At 44.4% G+C, this 19,022-nt stretch overlaps 1 protein-coding gene across 4 annotated transcripts in view; it reads left to right on the forward strand.

Annotated features, from left to right (window-relative positions):
* Nucleotides 1-16,384, forward strand: part of capn15 (calpain 15) — a 48,145-nt gene extending 31,761 nt beyond the window's left edge. For all 4 annotated transcript variants that reach the window (XM_054749160.2, XM_070545570.1, XM_015963360.3 and 1 more), the window contains exons 3-12: nucleotides 4,447-4,655; nucleotides 6,551-6,734; nucleotides 7,277-7,500; nucleotides 7,596-7,721; nucleotides 8,637-8,789; nucleotides 10,091-10,252; nucleotides 10,337-10,572; nucleotides 10,644-10,813; nucleotides 12,772-12,950; nucleotides 16,018-16,384. In XM_054749160.2, the coding sequence (XP_054605135.2) occupies nucleotides 4,447-4,655; nucleotides 6,551-6,734; nucleotides 7,277-7,500; nucleotides 7,596-7,721; nucleotides 8,637-8,789; nucleotides 10,091-10,252; nucleotides 10,337-10,572; nucleotides 10,644-10,813; nucleotides 12,772-12,950; nucleotides 16,018-16,195 (1,821 nt within the window). In that variant the 3' untranslated portion in view covers nucleotides 16,196-16,384. The remainder of the gene's footprint in view (nucleotides 1-4,446; nucleotides 4,656-6,550; nucleotides 6,735-7,276; nucleotides 7,501-7,595; nucleotides 7,722-8,636; nucleotides 8,790-10,090; nucleotides 10,253-10,336; nucleotides 10,573-10,643; nucleotides 10,814-12,771; nucleotides 12,951-16,017) is intronic.
* The last annotated feature ends 2,638 nt before the right edge of the window (nucleotides 16,385-19,022 follow it).

The raw sequence follows: 19,022 nt of genomic DNA on the forward strand, positions 1-19,022 counted from the left end.
TTCATTTTACAGAAATGTCGGTCGGTTTTATCGCCCCTGTTTGCTCTTGCTTCATTAGCTGCATTTTTAAACTACCAGCAAGAAAAAGCTAAATGAGCTACTCGCTGATGTCTTGGTGTCTGATTTTTATATCCAGAGGTGCCAGTAAATTAGCTTCAAATATTTCCTGATTCCTTTTAGGATTGTAAAGCTTGTATTGAAAGGATCTAAATATTCCTTTGATTCCTGTTCAGCCATGACCAAATGTAATTTGCCTTTAAAAGGAACTTCTTTGTTTTAGCTTTCATGTTTTATTAAAAGATCATAGCATATTCATGTCCACACTGTAATAATGCATTTGAATAAGATGTTTATGTGTCAAAAAGTTCACCGTTAATGTTTTTCTTTTTATTTAATGGAGGGAAAATGGGTTTCTGCGGCTGGTAATCAGAAACACTTTGAGGTCTTTTGTTTAGTTTGTTTGGGGCAGCAGTACCTCAGCAGGTTGAGCGGGTTGTCCAGTAATAGGAAGGTTGCAGGTTCGATCCCGGCTCCGGACAGAGAATTCTGCTGTTGTGTCCTTGGGCAAGACACTTAACCCACCTTGCCTGCTGGTGGTTGTCGGGGGGTCCGGTGGCACCTGTGCTCGGCAGCCTCGCTTCTGTCAGCACGCCCCAGGGCAGCTGTGGCTACATCGTAGCTCATCCCCACCAGTGTGTGAATGTGTGTGTGAATGGATGAATGATACACTGTAGTGTAAAGCGCTTTGGAGTCCTTACTCTGAGAGGCACTATACAAGTGCGGGTCATTTATCATTATCATTTAGTTTATAGCATCTGATTGGTGTGAGTCAGCTGTTTTGGAGATGCAGAGACATCCTCCTTAGCAACTAAAACCAAACTGTGACAACCTTTCTGTTGCTTCCATGGGTTAGACCGCTGCAAGCTTAAGCTGTCTCTGCAGAGCCGAACCTTTTGATGAGCCTTTATTATGTTGTCATGGATATGCTCTCCCAGCCGTCAGAAGGGTTCGTTTTGAAGCCATTTGTTAAGACGTCTTACGCCAAGGCTAATAAGACAAATCTGACTCGACTTGAGGAAAACGTGGGCTCTGCAGAATTCAGAGTGGCTAAGTTTCTGTGGAACTGCCCAATATTTGCTGAATTTACTCAACAGTCTTTTGCCTTTTTTACGACACCGGCATTGCAGCAATCATCTCGTGTTTACAATGGCGTGAAGTGAGCTTCAGAATGCATTATTAATGCCTTCTTTGAAAGTGGCAGGGCACATTTCTGCACGCGTGGGAGGCAAGTCGAGTCACTTGGAGAGCAAGGATACCGGAGATCCCTCATCCCCACCCTTCACCATCTCCCTAGTTTAGGATTATTATTGAATCAACACATTCTTTCCACATGTGTATTTTTATCATCCCTTCTGTGTAGTTCTTTCCACACACATTCCTCTTTTCTGCAAAGTCTTCAAACCATCCCATCCCACTGTGACTCTCCCCTTTCACCTCCACTGTGCCCTCTCCACACAACTGCACTCAATTCTCCATTGCAGCCGACTATGTGTGTCTTGCTTGCTGTGTGTATGAAGGTGAACATAGGGCGCAGCTATTTTTGGCATGAGAGCAGGAAAGAAGAGGACAGGAAATTATCTGCTCTCTTGAGGTGAATCTACTGACCAATGGCATCATTTGAACCGTTTTAGGAGTCAAACATAGAATAGAATAGAATAGAATAGAATAGAATATACTTCATTGATCCCACAGTGGGGGAATTCACCTTACAGCAGCACAAACACTTAAGAGAATAATCTGAAGAAAAATAGTAACAAAGGTACATGCACATCGGCAGTAAGCTATTACTGTAACCTTCAACCACTGAAAAGCACACAAAAAAAATTAAAATCTGCTTCCAGAACTAAGCAGCACACTGTAAGGGACACAGACATACTATGTAAATTGCTCTTCTTCACCAGACGCGAGTGGCAGTCGAACCAGCGTGTTTCAGACAGCCTGATTGTCTTTTTTGACTTATTGGATGAAGCAGATTTCGTTGTTGTTCTAGACATACAAGCACAGGCTATTGCAGTGGTTTAACCCACATTGCATCAATAAACCCCAGTAGTGGAGATGGATTTATGTTTGATTTCAGCCAGATGAATTTTTAGAGTGGAAGGTGTGTGTTGATGCTTTCAGTGTGCCTGCTCATTCTTCGTGCCACACATTAAACATTACAAACGGCAAAGAGTGTGAGCTCAGCTGTAACATAAATCAAGGCTTGAATGATTTCTGCTCTCTTGTTTCATCCTTTAACAGAAAAACAGACCGATTTTTCTTTGCTCTCTGAGTGTTTCTCAGATTTGGGATGTTAGTTTGTGTTTCAGATTGGAAGTTCTGACTCCCGGCTGCTATGTACCAGGCTGTTCTTGGGTGTGTGTGTGTGTGTGTGTGTGTGTGTGTGTGTGTGTGTGTGTGTGTGTGTGTGTGTGTGTGTGTGTGTGTGTGTGTGTGTGCGTGTGCGTGTGCGCGTGCGTGCATGTGCACGAGCGAGCGAGAAACCCAGTGCTATAGTTCCTCGTCACCACATTTTAAAAGATCAATAAGATGTAACATGCAGATATCTTGCTACAAGCTCAGGATCCTCAAAAAGCCTTGTCTGGCTGCCAGCTCCGTGTATTCTGGGAGATGAAAGGGAAGCAGCAGGTTCTCCTAACTCAGCGCTCAATTGGCTGATTGCAGTGGTGAGTTTACAGGCTGGCGTGGACCCAGGGACAGAGACACCTCCACCAGGTTTACCCAGGGAGGACAGCCACCCAGACTCATGAGGATGGAACCACCTTAAAGGGACTTTTCAGCAGTTTTTCTATGTGAAAGATGTGGAGAGTTGCTGTTTGTGAATGGGATCCTAAACAGCCTCAGTTTGGAGAAAGTGTTTACTTTCTTTAGGACTGATGAGGTTGTCAGAATGCACATGTCCTAAAACTTTGTCCCAGTTTTCCTTTATGTATCGCTACAACTCAGACAGGAATGTCAGCAGCAGCTAATTGTTGCTCATCTGGTGCAGCCAAGGCCAGGAATTTCTGATTTCACTAATTGGTTATTTAATATGAGTGATAAATGACCTACACTCAAGTAGCACCCTTCTGAGTCAGAGGACCTCAAAGCGCTTTACGCTACAGTTGTTTATTCACACACTGGTGGTGATGAGCTACAATGTAGCCACAGCTGCCTAGGGGTGCATTGATAGAAACGAGGGGGCTGTACACAGGCGCCATCGGCTCCTCCGACCACCCCCAGCAGAAAAGAAATGGGAAGTGTCTTTCCCAAAAATAGAACGACTTATACTATGAACAGAGCCTGGGTTCAAACCAGCAACCCACTGGTTGAAGGGTGAGCTCCTAACCCTCTGACTGCCTGTTGCTCCATTTCCATGAGGTCCTAGCTAGGGAGAATAGAAATTTCTCATTAAAAAGACTCTGGTCTCAGGAGCTAAAGATGTGCTCACACTAGCTGTTAGCCTATCAGTCCTATAGGGTTTAAACAACTCCCTCAAACAGGTTGTTCAGAAAGCTGTCTACTGCGGGGACGCTGTTAAACATGTATTACATTTACGCAAAAACGTGCTTAAAAATGACCAAAAAGCCTTCCACAGTTTTATCAAATGGTTCTCCATTCATCAGATTTAGTTTTTACTCCTAAGTAATTGTTAGAGCATTTTTGTTCTATGATCAAAGCCGGTGAACCACAGGCTCTGTGAGCCATGCAGAGACCCGGGATGGAGAGGAAGCGTTAAAGTGATTCTGTCGGGGAGCTGATGCTGCATCCAGGCTGCAGAATGGGATTGTGGGGGAGGGTTACCAATCAATTCGCTTCACTGTGAGCCACCTATCGTGCCTTGCAACACAACTGGCCGAGCTCACTCCTTACATCGTATGGAGAGGAAATATAATATGGTTCGATGTGTGTGCTCCCAGGTCTGTGGATGAGCGCTTCAGATGGGCGGATCGTGTTTCCGATTGGGTGTCCGTGTGTGTTATTGTATCGGTGTCGTTTAGAGGCAGACGCAGTGTCTTAAAATTATGTAATTCAGAGCTGCAGCAACATGAAACTTGAGGAGCTTCTTGGTTCCTCAATAGTTTTGATTCTGTTCATTAAATAAGCTGCTCCATGCTGGTGCTTTGCCAGTATGACACCAGTTACCAGGGGTTACCCTTAATCTTTGCCACATGAGTAAATGTTAAGGACTGTTATTCAAAACGTGTTTTGGTGTGTAAGAGTTTCAAATAATGAGAACTAGCCTAGAAACCAAAGCTTAAAGCCCATTGCAGGCTTGTTTTAGCTGTTTGCAAAGCTCAAACTGGACACGTTTATCCCCTGAATCCTCTGAATTTCAGTAGAGATCTGAGCAGGCTTACCTGTCTGTCACTTGTCCTCTCTAACCTCGGCTGTTTCTCTGTTCAGAACTCTGTGAACTTTGTGGATGACAGTTTCCCCCCTGGACCTCTCTCTGTGGGCTTCCCTGAGGGTGACAGCATCCAGCAGCGAATCAAAAAGTGGCTGCGTCCGCACGAGATCAACTGCAGCAACTTCAAAGACAGGGGGGTTAAATGGTCCGTCTTCCGCACACCAAGGCCCTCGGACATCCTCCAAGGACTCCTTGGAAACTGCTGGTGAGCTGGTACAACAAAACACAACGAGGTTCCGGACATTAAGGTCCTGAAAATCTGAAGTAACATGTTTTTATAGTGTTCTCTTCTGTGTGTGTGTGGATTTGTTCACTGAGGAACGCATCATACGTGTTATGTTTGAAACACGCTTGGTCACGATGAGTTTCACATGCATGCTGAACACGAGAATTAGCATTCACGGACTCATCCATCTTGGCTTGCAACCACGGAAGGTTGTTGTTGGTTTAGCGTCTGGGAGAGAGCACACTTGGCTAGTACAAGCTAACCGTTAGCTTTAGCAACTCCACCACACTCCTTCAGGCGTGTGTTATTTGTGGAGATAAAACATCCACGCCTCGTATTTCTTTTACCAATGATTGAAAAGCGAACAAAGGTAGTGGAAGAGTTTTGTTGCTGTTAGCCAATAAGAGGTGAGATGTTAGCCGCGCTAATCACCAATCTATTTTTTTATGAGTGATGATAAATTTTTTATGCCTTTAAATTAATCTCGCTGATTTCAAACTTCACCGTCAAATCAGCATCTAACGCTTGTTCTATGTACAAAGACATATCACACATCATTTTCAAGCTCTTGTGATTCCAACGATGTTTGACGATCAAGGGTTTAACCATGCCTGTAGGCACTGTAAACGCTTTTGTCAAACCCCTCGGAAATTCAAAATAATGTCCACCCCACCGTTTGAACTGAAGCCTCATTCCGCTGACAGATTAGAGCCTTCTCCAACAAGAATGGACTTTTTCATCCAGAAAGTCCAAGAGATGATGTTTAGGAAGCATAAAAATGGTTTAGAGGTTTGAAAAACGAAGAGCAGAAGGTGAGGATCAGCAGGCTAACGTCTTGGACAGATGTACAGATGCACCTGACCGGGAAATAGTTCATAGCTGGGCGGGTTTGGACACATGCTTTATCTCTGTGACCTTGTTCTGTTTGTCCTTCGATGTGTGCTTTTATGTGTGTTTTTCATCTTTCATTTACACACACACACACACACACACACACACACACACACACACACACACACACAAAGAACTGTTCCTCACAAAGTTGTCCAAATCCAGCTTTCCACATCGTCACCAGCACGCACAGCTTATCAAAAATAACCCTCCCCAGAGGCAAAACTCCTCTCGCAGCAGAATGTAACCCACATTCTTCCTTGTTGGTTTCATTCCTCTCATTTAGTCACACACACATACACACACACACACACACACACACACACACACACACACACACACACACACACACACCGTGCGCACGACAGCAACTAGAAAGCCCCATTCACCTTTGTCCTTGAACAGCAGTGGAGGCTGACATCACAGCGGAGTTATGAGACGACTAATTGAACTTTTATTGGATTCTTCTGAATGGTTTCATTACAGTCTGAATGAGCTGCTCGGCCTCTTTAAAACAGATGCAGTTAAACTCAATTCTGGCTGTAAAATCAGAAGCATACAGGACAAATATTCAGCAGTTTTATTCTACTTAGGTCACTGTTCATCAATTTGAAAGAATGCGTTTCAATGTCATTTCCTCCCTATAATAAATTCCTTGTGGGTGAGATCTTCATGTCCCCAGCTGTGTTTCCCTTTTGCTAAAGAATTAGCATTTTCAGACGTATCTGGAATTTTTAATAACTAATTTCTCTTGGAAGCTAATCAGGAGTTGAGCCTTTTGCTGCAGGGCGAATGAACAGCAACAGGGAGGCACAGCAGCTCCACTCATCAAATGTCATTGAGTCTAAATGATGTAAAAAGATTCATAGCTGCAAAAGGTAGCAGCGTGGAAAAGACATGTTTTAATGTCAGGTTTCGAGCTTAATGGCAGCCTGTCAGCTATGCTTGTGTTTGATGAAACATGTGATCTGGTGTGTGTTTAGGTTCCTGAGTGCGCTGGCCGTGCTGGCTGAGCGTCCAGAGCTGGTGGAGAGAGTGATGATCACCAGGACCATTTGTCCAGAAGGAGCTTACCAGGTCCGGCTGTGTAAAGACGGGACGTGGACGACGGTGCTGGTGGACGACATGCTGCCGTGTGACGACTACGGCTACCTCTTGTTTTCCCAGGTTAAGGTTTTCTAAAACTCGCCAGCAGAAATGTTTTTCCATCAGGTAAAAAAAAACATCTCAAAACAGCAAAGGTCATGATGTGTTAATGCTTTCTGTCCGCATGTTTTAAAGACATTGGACCTTGAAAGTGCTTTGTGTCCATGATTCTATTTTTAGCATCTGTTTCAGCTGGGGGTGTGTGCAGTCGTATTAATGAGATCAGCGTCATTTTTATCACTAATGCATCTGAAAGGACCCCACGGTGCAGCAATATGTAATTAATCAGATTTTACTGAGCAAATGAAGAGTTTAATTACACAATAAATAAATCAACCCGCTAGGGAGGATTGTTAGCCTCTCTAGCAGCTAACAACCCTCCACATCTACAGTTTATCTGGCCAAGATTATGTTGAGCCCTCACAGAAGACAACGGGTAACAAACGAGTCACAGCGCTGAATACTGGCTCCAAACTCAGAAGAACTTCCTGCTCTTAACTGTTCCCCTCCCAGTGAGTCATCCCCGTTCAAACTCGTTATTTCTTTTCCTCGTGACTCCTCAGGCCCAGAGGAAACAGCTGTGGGTGGCGCTGATTGAGAAAGCACTGGCCAAGCTCCACGGCTCCTACTTCGCCCTGCAGGCAGGGCGCGCCATCGAGGGCCTCGCCACGCTGACCGGAGCTCCCTGCGACTCTCTCATGCTCCAGGTCAGCTCCACCAACCCCCGAGAGGAGCCCATCGACACCGACCTTATCTGGGCCAAGATGCTCAGCTCCAAGGAGGCGGGGTAAGAGCTGGAGGGAGCTTTTACACAAACACCCACAGTGGGAGAGGGGCTTTAGGGCCTAATGTGTGATAGAAGCCGTGCCGTGTGTGTTTTAGGTTTCTGATGGGAGCCTCGTGTGGAGGAGGCAACATGAAGGTGGACGATGCTGTTTACGAGTCTTTAGGTCTGAGACCTCGACACGCCTATTCCATCTTGGATGTTCGAGACGTTCAGGGTTACAGGTATGGACATGGGGTGTTTGTGGACAACTTCAGAGACCACAGCTGGTTTTTCTCAAAGCAGCATCTCTTTGTGATCAAGAACATAAACTTGTTTTCTTTGACACTTGAAAGAACTGGACTCTCTTGGCTGTTTGTTTTCTGCAAATCGGCGCTCTAAGTGGCGATATTTTAGTTTGGAAGTGGAGGGAAATGTTGTCAGTAGTTTATAAAATCAAAGAAAAATCTTGAATGTACTCTAAAACATACGAGAGCCTGACCACGTGCACAGGTCTCGTTCATTTGCTGCAGAGCTTTTCCTGATTGATCTCCACTAAAGGGAGAGAAGCAGGAAATGATCCAGCAGTTCATATTTGAGTGGAAACATCTCCGAGTCCACCACAGCACAAGCCTCTAATAGATGGCACTCGTGATTTTTCACCATTAACACTTAAGGACCCGTTCAAACATCTGCAAAATTGCTTCTTGAGTCAAATATTCAAGTTTGAATATCTAAAATGATTCTTCTACTTTATTTTATTTAATTGTTTTCTACTTTTTGGTAAATTTATTCTAATCTGTTTTCTAATTCAAAAGGGTTTGGGTGCTAAAGGGTTAGATAAACTCCGTTAGTAACTCCTGGAGTAAATGGAATCGGGGCTTATCAGTTTGTTCAGTCAGAGGCGTTGTGAGTCCACACAGTAGACTGGCTTCTTCAGATCCAACCACTGAAAGAAGCTGAAAGCCTCAGGGGTGAGCTGCAGGAGTCGTGCCTGACCACACTCGCTTACTCCCACAAAGCCGTCGGTCGGGGATGTGACGAGGCTTCTGATGATCTTTTAATAGTTTAGTGACGATCCAATGATCCACCTGGCCCCCAAAGTCTTCCTGTTTATTCCAACATGTGCTTTGATCTTCCCACCTGTCACCCCGCTGCAGGCTGCTGCGTCTGCGTAACCCGTGGGGTCGCTTCTCCTGGAATGGGAACTGGTCGGACGAGTGGCCCGACTGGCCTCAGCACCTCCGACATGAGCTGATGGCTCACGGCAGCAGTGAAGGCGTCTTCTGGATGGAGTACACTGACTTCATAAAGTAATAACATTATTGTATAAAAAGCCACAAAGCCTTTTATTTTCTCATCTTGCTGTTCTTGTGTAGGAGGTTTGCTCAAATCCTGGGTTGTGATTATTTAATCTTGTAAAGAAGAATTTCTGTTTAATTTCAAAAAGGATAAATATTTACGAGCTCGAGTCGTGACTCGGGTATTGGGCTCAGATGCAAAGAAGTTTATTTTCACCTGAAACTCGATTCTTGCTTCTTAGTTTGAACGTAATGGGACGGATCCCTGGGACATTAACCCCTTTAACCAGTCTCGGCCTCCTACTGGCCGTTATGAGTCTTGACACTGGTGGGTTTTTATTTGGTTTATTTGTATTTTCAGTATCTTCTTGAGTTATTTTACTGAAATCTGTGCCTTTGATTATTTTTCCAGCTGATGAAACTCCAGCCATGACCGCTAACGTTACACTTGTGTTTATGCCAAAAGACCTGCTGTCATAAATATATTAAACACGTGAGACTCCCATTACCGCCAGCTGTTTGAACCTGTCGCTGTAAAAGTTTTTTTTACCAGAGTGCCAGTAAAAAAAACAGCTCGTTGTGTTTTTTCTTGTGACGTGATGGTGGGTTTATTATGGGGTTGTGGCTTTAAGAGAGTTTTCTTCTAGATTTGATCCCGTTCTTCTCGTTTGTTTCCTGCCCTCCGTATCTGCTGGTAGAGTTAAAATGGATGTTCAGCTGTTTACCCGAGACCAGAAAGAGTTTGAAAGCAGCACAAGAGTCTGAGCTCTTAAACCAAATCTGACGCGCTCATATAATGCCCTCGGCAGCAAAAAGAAAGAGTTGCATCAAAGTCTGACAGATAAGAAAGAAAAGCACGAGACGAGGGAGTGTTTGTGGAAGTAATCTGATTTTATTTGACACTCAGAGGTGAGTTCATGGACAGGACGGGACTGCAGCGTTTGTAAAAACACAAACTCTTCACTCGAGAACACGAGTCTGTGTTTGTGTCTCTTCTCTTGTGCAGAGACCAGATGTTGCTGTTCTCTGAAACAACTTTACCTTTCAAAATGTTTGTTTTAAGGCAAAAACTTTATTCTCACAGATAAGCATCTCTGTTTGATTTGAGAAAATAAAAACTAAAGCTTTGAGCAGATAAAAAAGGCAGATTTTATTCAGAAGAGATGATCAAACATAAACAACACAACAGCAGTCTGTCCGGTTTCATACCCGATTAAAGGAAATTCTGCTCAGTTTTAATGTTAAAAGCTAAACGGCATACTCCAGAATGAATTATTTCACAGCCAGGATCTCACGAGTTCTCTCCTCCTCAGATACTTTGATTCTGTGGACATCTGTAAAATCCACTCTGATTGGCAAGAAGTGAGGCTACAAGGCAGCTTTCCCAGCAAAGCCAGCGGTCCCATCACCGTCACGGCTCTCACCGTGCTGGAGAGGACGGCTCTGGAGTTCGCCCTCTTCCAGGAGGGGAGCAGGTAGCCCTCCCTCCTCCTTCTCCTCTCCTTTTCCTCCCTCCTCCAGCAGATCTTGCTCTAACACCTCCTCCAACACCTCCACAGGCGCTCCGACACGGCCGACAGCCACCTGCTGGACCTGTGCATCATGGTGTTCCGCGCCTCCTTCGGCAGCAGCAATAAGCTGACTCTGGGACGCCTGCTGGCGCACAGCAAGCGAGCGGTGAAGAAATTTGTCGGCTGTGATGTCATGCTGGAGCCGGGGGAGTACGCTGTCGTCTGCTGCGCCTTCAACCACTGGCAGATGAATGTCAGCAGGACAGGAGGTCCACCCACTCCCAGTAGGCTCACACAAACTAGAAGTTAATCTGCTCCTGGTCACAGCGCTGATGGAAACATTTTTGCCCCCCAGTCTCCAGCCCCACCAGTGCAGCAGCACGGCGGCCCAGTCAGGACTTCCCTGGCTACATACTGGCCATCTACAGCTCCCGACAGGTGATGGTCGAGCAGGTGGAGGCCACTCCCACCACGCTGGCCGACGCCATCATCCTGCTCACAGAAAACAAAGGCGAAAGGCACGAGGTGAGACGGAGGAAAAGTTTCTTTTTTCTTAAACTTAACAGTTTCATCTTCCCAGGATGATTTTACACTTCAGCTGCTCGCAGTCTTTGCTTTGGCAAATTCAATTTGGAGAAAGAAAATTGGGCGTAAAAAAAGTCCCTTTAGTAAAAAGGAATTTATCGGAGTAGAAACTAGAGCCCGAGATGCAGATGTAGCTGTTAACACGGAGTCCTCTTTGTTTCATCAGCCGGAGTCAAACAAAACCGGTCCATCCATCACCTGTAGCGCTTATCCCTCAGTGGGGTCGGAGGAACTGGACATAAAGAACTAACCAAAAGGACAGCCTGGACAATCCAGTCCCTCACACACCTAGGGACAATTTAGAGTCTCCATTTAACATAGCGTGGATCCTTTTGGTCTGTGGGAGTAAACCGGGCCTCCTGGAGAAAACCCGCACATGCATGAGGCGCCGCCATGCAGCGCCATAAAAACAGTTGTTTAAATAAAAAATCAGGAGCCACTGCAGAGGTTTTGTTTCTGTTCCAGAGAGGTTTTGCCTGCAGCTTCAGCTCTGACAGCTCGTCCACTTTAGGGCTGAAGTAAAGGTCAGTAAAGGTCAAACGTTTGGGATTATTTCCAACGTAAAAGCAGCAATTACAGTAAAATCTAATTAGTTCACAACAGCAGTGCAACGTCAACAACTTTATAAATACTGAGTCACAGTGCTTCAGATTACACTCCGTCATTCACCCATTCACACACACACACACACACACACACACACACACACACACACAGAGACACACACATTCATGTACTGGTGGGGATGAGCAGCAGATTTTGACACCGACACAGTCGGCACCACCGGTGCCTTTGACCACCACAGCAGGCAAGGAGGGTGAACTACTGACCTGGACAGAGCCTGGATTCAAACCGACAACCCTCCGGTTACAGGGCGAAACCCCTGAGCACCTGTTGCCCCTTGAAACCAGATTCTGCTGAAACATCAGTTTTTGCTGTCCGTCCGGCCTGAGGCTGTCTGTCGGTCCAAGCACCTTCAGTCATACTAATGAAAATGTTCTCACCAAAACACTCTGAGATAAAACTGGTTCCTGTTTAACAGACGTTTACACGTCCTCACGAAAACACCCACTTTCATTTCTAATACAGAGATGGTCAAATATGTCATCTGCCTTCAAACTGGCAGAGAAACGTTTTCTATTGTACGTCACAGTTGTACTCTGCTTCAGGTGATTCTCTGTTTTACTAAAACAAGATGAAGAGAGAAGAAATAGAAAAGTACCCAGGAGGGTTTTCTGTATTCACAAGAGATGAGCAGCTTTCAGATAACAATAGCAAGTGTGGAAACTCTGACCAACCCCGTCCTGTAAGTTCAGTCACAACAGATCAAGACTTTAGAAGAAAAAAATTCATTTTTAAGACCGTAGATCAGCTTTGTTTAATCAAATCGAGGGGAAGAGCACTTTAAATAGCTGCTGCTGCACAATCTGGTGTTTTACCACGTTAAGATAAGGAGTTTTAGTTCTCTGAATTAGACCATTTTACTGCTGACAGTTTTAGTCGTGTGCGGGTGTTCTGAGTAACTGGAGGTGAAACAGCAGCAGCCGTGCGTGCGTGCGTGCGTGTGTGTGTGTGTGTGCGCGTGCGCACCCGTGTAGTTTATTACAGTCTTCCAGGAACTATGACTGGTGTAAATCTTTACGTTATTCCTGGATGCTGATGCTGTCTTTGTAATTCTGTTGATTTGAGCGTATTGAGCGGGTTATTTCCCATTCTGGTGTTTGAGCAGAGAATTGTTTCCTTTAGTTTTTTCTTGAAAAAGTACCAACGTGTTGGAAACTTATCTTTGTTTGTTGCACTCGGTTAAACAGCAGCCAGCCTCGGGATCAAACGACGTAACCTTATGCGTGTCCTCTGCTACCACATGTGAACTCTGCATGTCCTTTGTGTCCTCCCAGGGCCGCGAGGGCATGACCTGCTACTACCTGACCCACGGCTGGGCTGGACTCATTGTTGTGGTGGAGAACCGCCACCCCAAGTACTACCTCCATGTTTCCTGTGACTGCACAGACAGCTTCAATGTGGTGTCGACACGCGGCAGCCTCAAGACCATCGATAGCGTACCGCCTTTACACAGGTACACACACTTTTTAAAAGTCAGACTACATTTTATGACCCTGAAGAGATAAGTCACGAGGAACCTGAATTCCATAGGAACGTCTTATTTAAACCGAGTGTTCCACCATGTTGGAGCTCTAGACTCATTAATAACCGTCCTCAGGCTGGACTCGGCACACTTAATCGCTTTTGTTTCCTGTTGGACTCGCTCATACTTATCTCACTGTTGTAGGGAGAGACTTCCACGGTGTAGCTGTTCACACATCGTTAGGTTTCTCTCCTACATTATTACAGACACAAAACTCCTCACATCCAAGTCCATTTCACCCTTTTTCTCACTCCACAGCTACTGATGTGACTGTTTAGTCTGTTGTTGGTTTACTTAAAACATCACATTCTGTTTATTGTCATAGTCAATACCCCTCTATGTGTGGGATTATATAACTTTGAGTATTTTTGAATGAGTTCTAATAAATAATCCTCCCAGCAACAATAACTTCTCCCCGTATAATTTCAAGTTGTTTCACCCAAATCTAAATGTTGAATGGCAACTAATATCTTCTGTAATCCATCAGTGAGTCACAAACGTGCCTCCTTATTGGAGAGGTGTTATTAAAGTGTTTCTATGTAAAGGGTGGCAGTCATCACTAACTGGCTGGAAATAGATCTATGAATGTCCTCTGTTTGGAGAATTAGAGTTCACGTCCTAGAAGACAGACCAGACTGCTGCCGTCAGCGGTGGGAAGGCTCCTACAATAATGCCACATGAACCGCTGATGATGGGTTTGGGTTGTATTCAGACTAGCCGTTAGCTCTTCAGCCCTGTTGGGATTAGAGAGCAAGTCCCCCCTCATTCCTTTTTGAGAAATGCACCAAAAGGTGGGATTGACTGGCGGCGATGCGTTCAGTGACGTCAAGATTTCATTCATTCGAATGTAGCGGTCACACTTTATAGCGTTACGACTGCAAATAATTTATGACCAGTAAGGTGTGATAATTCTGTATAAATATGAAATATCAACCTGATTGATCTTTGAGTGTTTAATCAGAAGATTATTGTTACTTTTACTTGTTCAGGGACCATAAACACACTTCGTATTAGTTCAGACAGAGTCAGGTATATAGTTAAAAAGGGATTTTATGCTTGTCTAAACTAATGATTATACACGATAAGATATGAATAATGAGATGTGATGAAGTGGATATGCGGTGATGGAATGTGAGGTGGTGTGATGTAAGTTAGATGTGTCTCAGAATCTTTGTATCGGAAAGAAATTGTGAAATCTGGCTGTAAAAGAATTTGTTGTCTGCTATAAACTAGAGAGTTGATTATTAATAAACAGCATCAGACGCAATCTGTTGTGCCTACAAACCCTGGCGGAGACCCCCAGCAGATCCGGACTGTCAGATGTCGGGTGGACCTCACGGCACCAGGATTGCATAGATTATACGACCCGTCCAGTCTTGAGATGTCTCCAGGTCACAACAGTAGCTGGAATGCTTGTTTGCGCCCAAAGTGGATGTGGCTCTTAGGGAGCCGTCTGGCTGTGTCAGCTTGCAGTGTCCAAACAGGTTTTGACTGTGTGTCAAAAGAGATGTCTCAAGGATGCTTGTTTCGAATCGGCCAGTTAGATACTCTGCTAGAAACTGAATTACTCGGGAAGTAATTCTTGTTTTATCAAACTACTTTGTTATGATTTCTGACCAAGTTTGGCCAATCAGAATTTGACAAGTTTCTGAGTATTTACCAACATCCATCAGAAAGCCACGCCCTCCTCAGATACAAAGATGTTTTAACCCTAATATGTATCTTATTGAAAGAGAGTAAACAATGATTAACTTGTTAAATCAAACACACACTGATCATAAGATCTGCAATGGATCATTGTAAAAACAATATTCATTTCAACTTCATTGATTTAGGCACAGATTATTCAAACATTTGATTTAAACATCTTGTTCATTCATCACATATGATTATTTAACTTATGAGTTGTAAGAATCAATATTATATTAACGGACTAATAATATTTTAATTGTCTGGTACATGGCAGTAATCTGTTAAACATTATGATGTTGGCACACAAGTTTAAGCTAGCTAGCATCGTTCACTCACGAGACTCCTGCTCGCTCCACAGAACCTCCTGATGCCACAGCTCTGCTCTGTCCATCGTTTCTCCCTCAGGCTTGCCTCTGCTCTCTGGGGTGTGCAGCAGGCTAATTACTGTACGGTTGTGGTCCACCATAAGTATAATAATAAACATTTAAAGTCTCCTCTGTGTCAGAACCGGCATTAAAATCCATATTTGTCTCTGGATCGAGCTACAGGACTCCCTCTGCCTGCGTCACGTCTGGTTTGGCAGAAAAAGAAAAAAAAAACATTTTTCTCACTAAAACAACTCCCAAAGCCCAAATAATTTGTTTGTGTACATTTTTATTTAGAACAAGTTCCTATTATGTTTCTCTAAATATTTGTTCAAAAGAGGCTGTAACCTGCAATTTCCTCTTTAAATGATTTCATGGATATCATTTAAGAATAATTACATAGACCACTTGACACTTAAAGGAGAAATCCAGAGGTTTTCTAGTTCCCTCTTCCCACTTTCATGATTACAGCTGGAAGCAATGCCTCACTGTCGTGCACACGCACCTCAGCCGGCCAGCGGAGTTAAAACACATTGTTTACATTTATTATTCTCACATTATGATTTTATTCATATATAAATATATTTATGAGGCTTGCTTGTCCATGAGAATTGTTGCCGCCTCTGCATCCGTATGTCTGCAAACGCTCAAGCACTTGTGATTGACATCTGTACGTCAGAGGATGTCTAACACTATTGGCTAATGCCAGTGTTCCAAGGGGCTCCGCGGGATGGAGATCAGGATAAGCAAAAATAAAAATAAAACTTGATGTATTTCCTACATTATATCACAGTACGGAGTAAGAGCATTACTTTTACAGATTTCTGAAAATACATCATTCCTGAAGGGGGGGACTCTGGATGGCTGCTTTAAAAATAGCTCAAAATATACTCTGTCTAGAATAATGTCTTATTCTATTCCTACTCTCTGCCCCCCTGCAGGCAAGTGCTGGTGGTACTCTCTCAGCTGGAGGGGAACGCCGGCTTCTCCATCACCCATCGTCTGGCTCACCGTAAGGCGGCCCAGGCTTCCCTGGGTGACTGGACTCCCACCAAGGCCACCCACAGCCCCCAGCTCACCCCGGATATAGATGGCCTCCACCAACCCAGGCCTCTATGACCCCCGCCCACTATTACCCCTCACACGTAGACTCTAATCCGATGAACTGTCTAAGCACTGAAAATGAAAGCAAGGGTTGAAGAGTGTTTAGTGGAGCCCTAAACCTGTAGAGGAAGAGCTGGTTTGTGTGTCTCTTTGGACGCACACATGAATGTAAAGTCTTTGTAGGCAGCGTCTACGCTCCAGGAACGCCGCCGCTCCTCATCACGCGCTCTGCCTCCTACCAAGGGGATGTGCCATCTCCAGATGGGCCGCCGCGTCAAGTCACCGGGACCCCTTTCCCCTGTCATGTCAGGGGGGTCCAGTTCAAGCTGCTTCAGTTTGAGGGTGGGGGGTGTTGTGCTGACTTGTGCTGTGGATTAGATATCAGTGAGCCCTCGGCGAGTCCAGAGACGGGGCAGAGCGCTGCAACTACTGAGCCACCTGCCAGCCCACAGACCATGAGCCAGTCCCTCAACCAGACACTTCCTCTACACGTCCAGAGATACTCAGAGCGGTACACAATGAGCCAAACCCATCTCACGCAACTCGGTTTACACCAGATTCTTATCGTTTCATCCGTGTGTGTACATGTAGGCGAAGCCATCATCTGTCCCTTGTTTTGTCACCACCACCACAGTGCTGTGCTAGCTCAGGTCCAACCCCTGATTCGTACAGTTCAGCATCTTGTACGTGTTGTGGCGGGTGCCCAGATAGCTGTGTGTTCTCTGCTGTCAGTAGTGTAAGCCCTTCCTCGTTTTCCCGCACCTCAAGGGTTTTTTTCTCGTGAAATGCTGAAACAACATAGAATCTGAGTGATTAGATAAACCCAGACCTCTCTTTTCTCATTGCATGCTCTCCTGACCTCTCGTTAGTGGTGTAAATGGTGTTTCACTTTAGCAGTTGTCTTTTTTTCTAGTACATCCTCGATGTAACATCTGGCCACGTTTTGCATTCTGGTTTCATCACAGCCCGAGAAGGTCACTTCCTACCCATTTTTCACACTTGCACAGTTGTGCCAGTGTGTCCCTTCAAGTGTTTGTGTACTAAAGAAACTCAATTTGCCACAGGGGGGCTCTGAAAAGGAGCTGCTAAATTCACTTCTGGAGATCAGGGACTTACTTTAGTGTGCTTGTAAGCAGCCTAAGCACCCGGGCCATTCTCCCTCTCCCTAACTCCATAACAGCCTGTCAGCATCAACAAAAAGTGCTCATGGAGATGCATACACACCGTTGGGTCGGGGTCAGGACGCCTGAGACACGTGGCTGTAACCGTGGAGGTGTCAGGTACTTACAGATGTTTTATGTATGTCGTTGCTTCGGTGCAACGAGACGATTGATGTGGTACTAAAGGAAAAGGACAGCGTGGGTGACTGTTTAAATTAAAAGTTGGTGTCTTATTATGTTGTGTAGCGAGGAAACACTTTAAAGCTGATGAGCATTCATGATTGTTTGGTGGAGAGCTGGATTGTTCACTGTGACACTGATGTGTTTATTTTCGGGGGGGGGGGGGGGGGGATCTCATTGATGGATTTTATTCTGTACAGCTGCGTTTACCAGGAAACGCTGGCCGTGCTTTTTCCTCCATGAAATCCAGCACTGAGGTAACAGCACGTGTTCTCCAAAGACCCATCCTGTGTGATGACCACTGTCTTGTTGTGTGTTTTTAGCTGTGAATTTAAATGAATTTGTACACATGATTTTCCTGTTTCCTAGTAAGGCTGATTATCTGGGCTCAGGAATGATGAGTAAAAAATGTGATGAAGTCCAGCTGGAGCCTGAGTGAACCTGCACCTGCGGAGTCCAGGCGCCTCATTATTACTACCGGATCGCTTCACATTTACATGAGATTCATTAGTTATTTTCTACTCTTTTACTTTCTATTGGCCATAATTATCATGTCAGGCCCTTGCTGGCGTCTGTGTTGATGGCTCCTCTGTGCTTTCTTGGCGCCCCCTGCTGCTGGAAGAAGGGAGTGGCCAGTGCAGCCAACACAATGCCTTTTTCCCTCCTCTCCTTTGTCCAGATCCTTATATGTAAATTGTACAGACTGCAAAAGTAAATGACTCAAAGTTTTTGAAAAATTCAAGTGGTGGGACAGAAAAAACTCTGACACTTTTAAACTTGTAAAAATAATAATAGCGTCAAACGGAGAAGAATTAAAGATGAAAGTGACTAATGTGAGATATATTTTATTGATCTTTTGGAGGTTCTTGGGGATGATTTTGTGTACAAATATGTATGTTTAATTTTCAATCTCAGGTTCCAATGGACCAAATAAATTTTTTTAAGTGAAAAAGCAGCATGTGTTGCCATGAATTTAATTTTCAACCATAATTTTATGTTTTTGCAAAAACAAATCTGACAAAAGCAGGTTTGGGGGATTTTAGCCTCTGTGCCTTAATAGTTAAAGAACAGATACTCTTACAAGAAGTTTAAAATGCATTCATTTAGGGAATATGAGACCGGTTTTACAGGATATGTTGCTTTTTGAGATCTTTTAGCCAACTTGATGTTGTGGGACATGTCCTCCTATTAAAGAGATTTCTTAACCCTACAGTTACAATGCAGACATGGACAAATGTGTTGGTACCCTTTGGTCGATGAACGACAAACTCACAAATAGTCATCAATAACTTGAATCTGACAAAAATTATAAGAAATACAAATTCTATGGAATTTAACCAATGAAAGTCAGACAGTGCTTTTCAGCCATGCTTCAACAGAATGAAACTCATGGAACGTATGTATTATATAGCACTTTTCACAGGCAAACTCACAATATGCTTCACAAACAAAAAAAAAATACATTAAACAAGACATTAAATAAAACTGCCATTACAATAAAC

This window comes from Nothobranchius furzeri, chromosome 16, assembly GCF_043380555.1.
Source record: "Nothobranchius furzeri strain GRZ-AD chromosome 16, NfurGRZ-RIMD1, whole genome shotgun sequence".
Classification (NCBI taxonomy): domain Eukaryota; kingdom Metazoa; phylum Chordata; class Actinopteri; order Cyprinodontiformes; family Nothobranchiidae; genus Nothobranchius; species Nothobranchius furzeri.